The sequence below is a fragment of the Phaethon aethereus genome (assembly GCF_964289735.1).
Source record: "Phaethon aethereus genome assembly, chromosome: 3".
Classification (NCBI taxonomy): Eukaryota; Metazoa; Chordata; class Aves; order Phaethontiformes; family Phaethontidae; genus Phaethon; species Phaethon aethereus.
Genome location: NC_138576.1, coordinates 39,964,873 through 39,976,906, shown reverse-complemented (window position 1 = coordinate 39,976,906; position 12,034 = coordinate 39,964,873). Strand labels below are relative to the sequence as shown.

At 42.0% G+C, this 12,034-nt stretch overlaps 1 protein-coding gene across 1 annotated transcript; it reads right to left on the bottom strand.

Moving 5' to 3' along the window:
* Positions 1-10,295: 10,295 nt before the first annotated feature.
* On the bottom strand, positions 10,296-11,811 carry PRSS35 (serine protease 35). The gene has a single exon (XM_081998129.1). It carries the CDS (start codon positions 11,800-11,802, stop codon positions 10,561-10,563), a length of 1,242 nt encoding a protein of 413 aa, XP_081854255.1. The 5' UTR covers positions 11,803-11,811; the 3' UTR covers positions 10,296-10,560.
* Between the last annotated feature and the right edge of the window lie 223 nt (positions 11,812-12,034).

The following is a 12,034-nucleotide window of genomic DNA, read 5'->3' as shown; positions in this document are numbered from 1 at the left end:
CCTCTGCTGAGAGTGTCATTGGCATCCCACTAAAATAAAACAAAATAAAACAATCCCCCCAAAAAACCCTAATTGCTTGAAAATTGTCTTTCCATGCACTTAGTCAATAGATAGTAGAAAAAAACATGTCATCTTTCTAAGAACAGCTGTGAATCTTACAGCTATTTTAGCAATTATCTGCTTCATAAGTAGCCATCCCATCAAACTTATATCTCTGAGCTGTATCTTTATCATGTTTCCACTGGGATATACTTGGTTCCACAGTGATGTTACCAGACAAGCCTAAACATTTACAAAAATCTTGCTTTCAAGTTAGAAGAAGGGAGCTGGCTTCTAGAACTGGAAACGTGACTTTTTATATGTCTAAAAACGCTTGCCTTGGAGCTTAGCCTTTGCCAAATAAAAAACCAGCTGCCTTGTGGCCTGGAAAAGTACATGGCTGCACCCCTCTGTCCCAGGACCGTGTAATTTTGGCTCCGTACGCGGGCTCTGACTGATGTGGCGAGAGACGAGAACACGAGGGCCAGCATGGGCTCGGCAAACAGGCTGCGCTTACAGCCCTGGCTCCACCTCGCACGTTAGGAAAAAGGGCTGGTACAGGGATCTAACAAAGCATGGAGTTTCCTAAGTTCTTTCCGATATTTACATTGTATTAGATTTATGCTGTTTAATAGTACTGAGGGGGAAAAAAGGCAGGCGGTCTTCGCTGTACATACTGGAATATGAAGGCTTTACCCCTTCTGTAAAGCTGTGATTTTCTCTTTCGCAAATGGCACGTGAAGAAATGCTGCAGATAAGACCTATCTACAACTTCTCCAGCTTTTTTTCCCCAGCCCTTAGTCCTTGGATTAGCCTTTGAAGGCTGTGCAGCTGCAACGAGACATCACCTTGGCAGCAGGCTTAGATAACTGGTGTGATAAACCTCACCCGCAGCCGGCTACCGAGAAGGTCCCTGATGAATTTCTCCAGGTGCTGAGCAGATGTGGCTCACAGGCACATCTCCCTGCTGGGGTTCGTTCACTTTTTGCTCAAAATTGTTATTCCAGCGGATCTTACGAGGCTATGGGAGCCGTTTACAGCCCAGTTAGAATAATCTGATCAATAACATCAAATTATTGTTATTTTTGCAGTCAGTCAAATCAGTGAAATTAAATAAAGCTTCCCCTGGAGAATAGGGTATGTCTAGGAGATTAAACCCTGTGCTTGCTGCTGGGATCCAGAGCCTGTGACCTCTCCCTCAGTCAGCTCAGGAGGAGCTGTCAGGGCAGCCGGAGCTGTTTTGCAAGGGACATCACAAGATCACTCCTTCAGCTGGCAGCCTGCATTGAGGTTGACTCAGATCTTATGAAAGCGTTTCCCAAGGCTGGCTCCAGATTCGACGCGTTGTTTTGGAGCTATGAACACCGGTTTGCTTGCGGTGATTTTGTCTTTAGTTCTCTGTTTGCAGCTGTTACCTTAATAGCACTTTGAAGTGGTTTGTCTTGGGCAGAAAACCAAGTTTCTTCACTATACAACACCAGTGATCGGGCATGATTTATTTGATTTAATTTTAGGTGATTGCTGTTTATGTAGAAAATGAGGTGAAACCCTGAAGTGGGCATCATGAAAAAATTAAAAAGTGGAATTAGCAACAGAGATAATGCAAGATGGGCAGGAAAGCGTGAGACGAAGTTGCAAACAGCACATTCAAAATAGCTGAAGCTCCAAAGGACAGAATCACGAGGAGGCGTGGGCACAGCGGGACTGTGAAGATGCTCTGGTCAGCCGAGGCACTGAAGGAGAGGCTGGAGCAAGGGGAGCGAAGGTGAGCCCTCCAGGGAGCCCCCCCACCGCTGCAGCTCCTGGCCGGGGCCCCGGCTGGAACCGTCCCGCTCGGTCGAGGAGCTTTCTTTCCTGGAGGGAGTTTGGGATGGGATGGGGTGGGGTGGGATGGGATGGGATGGGTTGGGTTGGGGTGGGATGGGGTGGGGTGGGATGGGGTGGGATGGGATGGGGTGGGGTGGGATGGGATGGGGTGAGATGGGATGGGGTGGGATGGGGTGGGATGGGAGGGTGCGCTGTGTGTGGTGGCAGAGGCACGGCAGGAGATTCGTGGGACAGTGTGAATCAGCATACATCGGTGATGAGGAACTTGGGAGGAAGGGATCTGGGCCCACCCTGGCTGCATTTCCTCCAAGCTCTCTGCGGCGGGGTGGGGGACGGGTTCCCCAGTCGCCTTCGTCCCTCGGCGGTGTGCCTGCCTGATGTAACGCTGTTTGAAGCTGGCCGAAGACTAAGGAAAGCAGCCTGAAGGAGCACCCAGAAGTGAACAGGGAATCGATGGAGTTTGTTTCTTGTAGGATGGAGACACGTGTTTCCCAGCTGTCCGGCATCAAGTCCATACATTACCGGAGCAGGGAGAGACGGGATTTTTCCCCACTATAAAAATAGTTGCCATAAGATAAGAGTCAAAGTCATGAAAAACAATTACTAGGGATAGGATCAAGGTGAAAAAAGCACATCGGCAAGTTCAGCCTGTATGCAAACTTTCCGACATGCAAAAGCAAATCAGGAAAAGATGCTTCACGAGCCTGGTGATAAATGGGTAGAGCATAGCTGATGTCATTAGCTGTGAGCAAAGTTGATGTCATTAGTGTGAATGATGCAAAGGTGAAGGCTGAATTGAGAAGAAAGACAGAAGTACTGTATGGCATTTCTTTTATGCTTGTAGCTGGAGATGGCCAATGCAAACTCTACGGAGCCTTGAAGCTGAAGATGAGTTCGCAGCTGCCTCTCCTTGTGTGTGTGCGTGTGGTGTACCATGGATTTGCACGTGAAAATAACGGAGCAAAAACTGCTTCCGAAGTCATAACCCCATAGAGACAATTCTCTACCAATTTAAAGATAATAATAATAATAATAATAATAATAATAATAATAATAATAATAATGAGAAGAAGAAGAAGAAGAAGAAGAAGAAGAAGAAGAAGAAGTTAGTGGCAACTGTGGTTTTTTTCAAAGCTTGTGGACAGTGTTTTTGCAGTATGGATAGAGAACTAACCTCACGTTGGTCATTGCACAGATGCCTGATTTTATTTAGTCCCAACCGGTAAGGAAAAAATCAATTAAGTAAGAAGAGAAGGACTCAGGCATGTCAGTCATATAAGCAGCTCTACTAGATCACAGATCACTGTTGTAATAGGTTAATTTACAAGCAATAAAGTATCATATCTAAATTGAAGACTGTCAAAGCTACTTTCCTTTTTGAGTATTGGTTTCCTTTTTATTTCTTTCTGTTTATAACCTGTTTATAGATCATGAATGCCTAGTGTGTAACACTCTATAACAAGAGTATATCCCCTGCTTCGCGGGAAATGGCTGGACATTGCCTGCTGATGGGAAGTAGAGAATAAACCTTGTGCTTTCCTTTGCTTCTGCACACGGCCTTTGCTTTTGCTTTATTAAACTGTCTTTATCTTGACCCACAAGGGTTTTTTCCATTTTATTTTCTTCCCTCCCTGTCCTGCTGAGGAGGGAGCAGCTCTGTGGGCACCTGGCATCCATCCAAGGTCAACCCACCACAGATACATATAGCAAAATGTATAGAAACCTAAGTTTTGTCAGTGGCCACATGCCTGGAATCCTCTGTTCGTGTCCACCATTTAAGAAGACCAGGTCTGAGCCCAAACCCACAATAAGCAGCAAATTTTGGTAACACAGTAAATCCTTGCCCCTGTGGGGAGATGGTGGGATAGAAAACCAGCAACTTGTTGTTCTTTCACCGTGTAACTCACCACAGCTCTGGAATGCATCCTCATCCTGCACAGACGAGCGTGGCAGAAAAACCCATACACCACACACGTCTATAAAGTCTCCATTGCCTTTATGTATACATATTTTTCAAAATACCCCTCTTAAATAAGAATATGGCGCTTGTCTTAGAGGTTACTTTTAAATTTTTTTTTCCTTCATATTGCTAGTAAATCTTCTTCAGGGTAACTTAGCATTCTCTTTTTTTGTGTGTGTTGGGGAGGGGAAGCTCCTGCTGGCATTCGAGGGCATGTTGTATCCCCACCACTGAGAGGGTTGGGTTGCTCCTGTACAAGAGATGCCAATATTTAGCTGAAGAGTTAATCATCCAAAAGAAGGCAAAGGAATGTAAAAATTAGGGTTGCCTTTCACTGTAGGAAAAATAGAAATCATGTTTTCTTCCATTCAGTAAGGCACTGTGCTTTTTTGCTGTTGATCACGGTCTTCACCATTGCCTTCTCTTGTCCTCTTCTCCCTCTGGGGCCTGTCCTGCTTCAAAACACCTGCAGTTTCTGTATGGCCAGAAAGGCTCCTTCGCTGTGTGCTGTCTCCTGGCTGCTTTCGTCTTTGGTTAAGCAAATCTGAAACCAGCATTTAATCCATAAAGTTGGAAATGAAACTGGAGGGGAGGGATGGGAGAATGCTGCAACTGCAGCCAAAGGGCAACTGAGTAATTTCTCTGAAAACCAGCCCAACTTGGTTTCATCCAATGTTTTCAAACTCTTTCACATGGAAAAGAAGTAGAGCCATAGCAGCTGCAATAACTACGGTGCATACATAATTGCCAAGAGGCACAATCTTTGTAAAATATTTGTGTAACTTTTCCAGTATATCTGATATTCTTAGTTAGCTGAAGTGTAGGCCATTATCGAGGCTTAGAGACATATTCCAAGTAGGAGGAATGAACGGTTCGGCAGGAATACCTGCATAATAACTGGCATAAGATGCCAGTTCTTTGGTGGATTTGAGTGGCTGTTATTTGTGAAGGCGTCTTGAGCATTTGTTAAAGATGATGGGAACTGGAAGTATACCAGGAAAACACCTGCACAAGGAACTGGGCTGTACTGGAACATTTTAGGGCTGAATAGATGTTTGGAAAGGACGCCAGTTCAAGTCCCCCAGGGCCCTCGAGAATGCGAGACCCACAGCACCTCTCGGAACTCATCTTCCACTGGAGCAACCACATCCCTGCCAGTGGCTTGGGAATGGCCTGCAGAAGGCACAGCTGTCACCCCTGGGTCTCTGTTTGGGTTCCCTGGATAGGGGCTGAGAATCACTGCTCGGGCACCAAGACATTCTCTCAGAAGTAGACTCCAGTGATGAAAAGATTTAGATCCTGTTACCAGTGCCAAATGGACTTTGGTCCCGGTGATGAAGCTGTTGATCCTATTTATTCCCCTGTGGCCCTTACTCCTCCCCGGTGTAAGGACCACCAGAGCTGGTGGAGAAGCCCTTGCCAGACCCCTGTTAAATATTGCTTGTGTTAGACACACTGTTAATCACTGCAGTAATCATTTCTAAACTTTCCATTAAGTACTTCTAGCAGCTCTCGTCCTTGCCAGAAATCTCTCCTTTTACTGTCAGTGATCAAATCAGCACCAGCTTCAAGGGCACAGAGTTAAGATAATGTTGAGAACCAGGATTATAATATTTTACGCACTTCGAATTTGGCCTGGTTCAACAGCTCTCTGGGGTAGAAAATACAATAGCTAATAGCAGAAACAGAACTAATTACTTATTTCAGAATTAATAAGTTGTGGCATAGTCTATGAGTCATTTCCTTGCTGAAACAATTTTTTTTACTCATCAGATTTGCTCAGGCAGTAACTATCTTGAAGACAGGAGTAGACAGGGAGTTTTTTCCCCAGAACAAATTGAGAGAGACATTAATATCTTGTAAGACCGCTTCCCAGATGATTCACTGATAACCTGTTACAAGCGTTTGCAGAATGGAGTTTGTGTAACACCACCATAGCTAGCAAACTACATCATGACAGAGGAAAAGAAAAAGAATAGAAAATATTTATTGACATAGCATGTGCATTGTATAATATCTTAATATAACACAGGTTTGCATTTATTTTCCCAAATGAGTTGTCATTCTGTGCAGTTAGAAATACTATAAAAACACATTTTTTGAAGTTTGCTGTTGGTCTTTAGAAAGTTAAGAACATTAAAGAATCATCAAAGCTACCTCTGGAGGTTTTTAACCTAAATGCTATCTCACACTCAGAGCAAAAGGCTGGTGCAACAAGGACGCAAATGTACTTCCAAATCCTTTGACATTAGTGTGCAATTTCAAGCCTTCAATTTAACAATATTCTTTTTTTTTTCCCCACCTACTCATTCTTTAATCCAGGAATTTGTAGATGGGAATATCTGCAATATTCTGTGCTTTAAAATTAGAAGCAGTTGATTAAATTTCTGCAAAGATACCAAACACAAACAGAAAGTATTTGAAAAAAAATAATGGCTAGAATTTGTAGGTACCTGCAAAAAATGGAGGCAACATTTAAATGCTTGAAGTCTGAGAGTTTTTGTTTGTTGTGTTTTGGGTTTTTTTGTGGTCTTTTTTTTTTCCAGTGGGGAACAGCCTTTAGAGGAATCCCAACAAAATGTCAGGTTTGAGAATTTCAAGTGAAAGAAACTCCTTTTACTCACTACACTCTTGGTGACCGGTGTGCTGGAAGGTTGACGTTGCCGAGCCTTTTGGCCAGGACACAGGTCTGTTGCTTCCCAAGGACCCTAAATGAGCACAAGTGACGTCGGGCAGGGACTGTAGGTCAGGGTCAGAAGCCCCTGCCTGCCAGTGGTCCCTGCCAGAACCCGAGCTCTCTCACAGCCCTTTCCTTGGTGCCGCTGGCTGGGAAGAACCGCCTCATCTTTAACAGCGAAGGGAGGTTGTTCACGTAACTGGTGATTTTTACGTCTGAATTTATACTGTGGTGCCCTTACCACCTGCCTACTCTTTCTTACAACAGGTCCCTCTGTTACCTTCCAGCCACCTCATCTGCTACTTTTCACGTTTTCTTTATCCCTCGCATACCACCTCCCTCTTCCTGGTCTTCTCTACCATCTACTTCTCTTGCTCTCTCTTTCTGTATTAACTGCTGTTTGCTGCCAGGTCATCCCTCATCCGTAGAATAGGAGGAACTCCCCAGCTGCTTCTCTCCTCCACATGTAGCTGAATTATTTTTTTACTGAAGCCATATTCTGTGCTGATTCATGCCCCATACAGTCTCATAAATCTGTAAAATTTGGATGATAAATTATAAACTGAGTCAAGGAGCTTCTTTAAGCAGTTTTTAAGGCATCAGGTACTCTCTATCTCATATAACAGAAAAAAATCTGTTACATAACATTGTGTTTTTCTTTTGTTAAGATAATACAGACTTAGACTGAATTTTTTCACATTGCAGATAGTCCCCTTGACTTCCATCATATGTCTCAGAGCCCCAAATTATACGCACGCACAAATGCCTTGCAGAAGCTGCTCTGGGTGTGTCAAGGGTTTGTATATGAGATTTATCTTTGGCCTGGAAAAAACTTACTTGTTAACTTTACAAATTTCCAGTAGCCTCTCTAGCAGAAAAGGGATTTGACTGAGTTTGTTTTTTCCTAAAGCCAGGAATACAATTAAAGAAAAAGATCTACTACAGCAACTCTTACAGAACAGCATTAGTACTGATGAAAACCAATGATGTACAGCGTGGTGCTTGAAAGATGGAAAAAACCTTTGGGGAAACATCACAATGGCTCTGGCCCCTTCTGGGCTGGGAACCCAGCCTTGATGCTGGTGTCCTAGACAAGAGCAGATCTGATCTACTAAGAACGCCCCCTCCCCGTATATTCTCATTGGTAACTAGATACTAACTGCAGTCTTTTTAAGGAAATCTGAGATGATTACGGCTCAGAAGTTCTTGTCCCATTTGCAGTGGCTGATATCAAGAGCTCTGTGTGGGACATTGACCTCCTGGGGCTGTGTGTAAGAAGTACTCAATTTATGAACTATGTCAGCAGTCCCTATAGTAAGCAGTCACAATGCCTACATAAAGCATTTCCTTCTCTATTAGGACAAGTGGCAGACTGGAACGTTGCCCAGCATGCAGAAAAAACAGGAATAACATTTTGTCCGTGTCTTCTTGTGCCTGCATTCCCTTGCCTGAAGGCGCTGACCCCGTCAAAACGGCACATGCTCTACTAGCCCATATAGCTGCATGTGTTTGTGCATGTGCACTCAGACACAGAGGCTTGAATATATGTAAAGTTCTGATTAATTTTTATGTTGCTCTGGACAGCCTCTTTAATCTCTTAATACCACAAAATGAGGCACTGAGCAACTTCTATTTATCCTCTGAGGATAAACGTTTGTTATCAGGCTGGTATGAGAACTTCAGGTCGTGGCTGAGGTATTTATAGTGGATGGTTATTATAACAAGACCATTTGAAAGCTGGCATCAACATTTTTCATTCTTACCCTGTCCCTGACTCCCAAACTAATAAAGAAATAGATTATATTTTGGCTCCTAAGGAATACGCCTAAATAAGACTCACCAAAACAAGGAATTTACTAAGCCACCTTATCTTGATCAGTTTTGGACCCAAATCAACAATGAGAATAATTGAAACAAAATCCATGGACCTAGGTTGACTTGTGTTGGATTAACGATGTGGTACCTTATTTGTCACAGTAACTATGGAAAAAGACACTTAAGAAAAACAGTACAGAGACAACTAAAGAATATTGTAGGCCCGTTGCATAGAGTGAGAGTATTAAATACTGGTCTGAGGTGATTTAAAATTACTGTCAGCGAAGCCATACGTCTTTATAGAGATGTTAGCAACAATAAAAATAATTAAACTTAAAATCTTAGACATTAATTGCTATATTTTTAAAATTATTATTAGTTTTCTGCAAACAATCACACAAAATTTAAAAAAAAAAAAAAAGTTAAATGTTCCCTGGAAAGGCTGACATTGAAAGAAATAGTTTCTTTTAAAGTGAGATCTCTTCCAATTAATGAAATATTGTTAGAGTTATGGTATGGAAGTAAGTCTTAAATCTTTATGCTTTGGCAATAATATGACAAAGAAAGTTGCCTGCACATTCAAAGTGTCAGGTTTAATACTTTCAATCATCTACAAAAAAGTGGGTTATTAAAGATGATCTTATTTCATCAAAAGATATTACAAGCATATTTTAAAGATACCAAAAAACAAATACTATTTAGAAATCTCGTTCTATTTTTTTCTTCTGCACAGGAAGAAAATGTATTTTGGTCAGCATAAACTTATAATCAAAAAAGTTAAATGTTGTAGTGGTCAATAATCTTGAAAGTATTGAAACCCGAAGGATATGATTGGAAGTACACAGTATCATTTCATTTTGTTAGATTAACATAGCACCATAACATTCCTGTGTGCTTCAAAATCTTGATATAAAAGATATAGACTTGCGTAGCAATCAACAACAATTTTTAAAAAGGTGATTTGTGTTTAACGGTGTTTAAAAGTCAAGCTCACTTTGTGTTTTCATTAACTGTATGGTTCAGCAGACATATTGAACCAAATTATTTCCTAACTACTGCTGCTACCTAACAAGATACCTGTTATAATGTACAGGATAGTTCTTCTACCATTCAGAAGGTGGCATAATTTAGTTGGGGGAAATTTTTAGTTTAACTTTGTAGCTCATGCTGAGGTGGAGTCTAAATATTACATGATTAAAACTACACGTTTTGCAAAACCGTATCAAGCCAAACTAAAATATTGCTTTCCAACTCCCAGTCTAATACATACTACCCTACCTATGAAGCTGAACTCATATAAAAGTAATTTATAAAAATTGTAAAAATGGTTAGCATCCAAAAAAAAATCTATCATTTGTGAAGCTCTAAATGATTGTCAAATAGCCACTTCTGAAGTCAGTGACTTCTCCCAGTGGTAAAGCTAAACATTTGACTAGAAACTAAACTACAGCTCTCCAAACACTAATTGGAATGCAAATGCATATGTTTAAGACTTCTATAGCTTCTCAAAGAAGATTTAAGGGCATTAAATTATGTCCTGATGTTTCTTCTCCTTCCAAACATGGAAACTTCTATGTTCTTTTTGCTGTTTTTACTGAGCAATGAAGTGAAACTTGTCTTCAAGGTCTAAACCTCAGCTACAGAAATTTGGGATTTCCATGGAAGTGTTCCTGCAGCAACCAGAGGAGGAAGTTTTCCAAACTAACAAGCATGAACTAGACTGCTGCTTCTCAACATGGAGCTGCAGTCTTTAGAGAATGCCAAAATAATGTCTTGGTTTCATGCAGTTCTCTGGATCATTCTGCACATACATTAATGTGCTGTATGTACAACTTGCATTTGAAGAATTGGAATAGAGCCCTGAGAAAAGCAAATCCATTGGAAAAATAGATATCGTTTAATAATACCAGTTTGAAATGCTTCGATCCTTCCCTTGGAAAAAAAAAAATTACAAACAGGTGTAGTCTTTTTTTTTTTTTGATGTGAATGGTTTGAAATTATCAGAATTGCAAACATAAATATAGTTTGGGGTTTTAAGTGCATATCTAGGGTTGATTACAATTAGAAAAATTTTGTGTGACAATTCTACCCACCCCCCAGCAATTCAGCGTTCCTCCATAACATTACTTGTGAGCTTTGAGTTCAAAACAATCCTGCCGTGGAGTGATGTTCTTCCAGTAACTAACTGCTGCAGCAGACTTCATGGTAATGCGGGTGCTAAGTGGGTCAAGTTCAGTTCTCTTCAGCCTTGTGTGCAATTCTCATCATTCCCGTGTATCCAGAAGCAAATCTGGGCATATTTGAGAGGAGTAATTCTTACTGCTACATTGTAATCCTGCTGTTCACCATTGACATCCACCCACTGATGGCCTGAGTAAACGGCGATGATCTTGCGTTTCCACTTCTTTTTGTTCGGCTCCTTCAGGCGGAGATAGATGCCAGATCCAGTTGAGCCAGGCTCAGCATCACAGTACTGATAAAAGAGATCATTGGACTCATCAGAAATGCTACAAAACCTGTAGACCAGCTGCCCAGATCGATCATTATCAAAACCTGAGAAGTGGATCATGCTCCCAGGCATCATTTTGATTGTTGGGCTGATTCCCAGCTCCATGTATTTCCTTTTGTGGGGACGCTTGAGCTCAAGAACAGCATAATCATAATCCAGGGCGATATCCCCAGAGACACCCTTAAACCAGCCTTTCGGGATGTGAGTACTCTTCACCCTTGTCCACTGGAAGGAGGGCATGCCATCTGAGGTCCCCTGCTTCCTCCCAGACCTCCTCTGCTTTCTCCCACTGCCTTTGGATTGTCGCCTTAGTTCTGTGGCAACTTCGGGATTCTCTTGGGTGGCAGAAACTTCTCTCCTACTTCTTTTAGCACCTTTGCGTTTCCTGCCATCGCCTCTGGATTTCGTCTTCATCAGGCCGACCCTCAGTCTTTTGCTGCCCTTAACATAATCCTTGCCATTGTGCAGACAGTGGGCAGCTGTTAGCACGTGCTTGGGGGAAATAAGAATGCCACTACAACCAGTGGAGATCTTCACAGCTGTGTTGAATGGAAAGTTGGTCATAAACCGCTTGTCATAGATGCTGAACCTACTGTCCGTTCCATATATCTGCCTCTTCTTTCTCAAAGACCTTCGTGTGGTTGTGTTTCCAGCTGGGTCAAGCACTAGACCAAGGACATTCACTTCAGTCAGGGTCCGTGTGCCATTTTCAAAAACGGTCTCATAGGATAAGAGGTCCTTCAAGTCAGACAAGCTTGGCACTGGCAATTCTCTTTGACATTCAATTCCGCATACACTGTTCAGCTCTAATTTGGTTTTTGCTTCAAATTTAGGGCTGTCGAGGGAGAACGTTCTTTCACTCACAATCTGGGGAATCTTCTTTAAGTGCCAAGTAAAATCTTGTTCAGTTTCTGTTCCATTAGTGAGACCCAATATAGGTACGAAAAATATGAATAGCAGTAACATGTGCTCCATTTTATCTATTTTTTTCTAAAACAAAAAAGAGAGATTTGAAAATAAGCGTTGGAAATATACACAGTTATCTTAGTATCTTCAAAGAATAATCACACAATATTAGTACTGACATTAGCCGAACAGAATCTAACACTTTACTCAAAATAGAAATGCCTCAGCTATTCCCTGTATTGCCTCTGACCCTTCCAATGGTCTCTAGCAAGATGGGTGCAGACGAGTCAGCATCCATGTT

Excerpts from the sequence above, each read along its gene's own strand:
- PRSS35 (XM_081998129.1), bottom strand. The coding sequence starts at position 11,802 with ATGGAGCACATGTTACTGCTATTCATATTTTTCGTACCTATATTGGGT.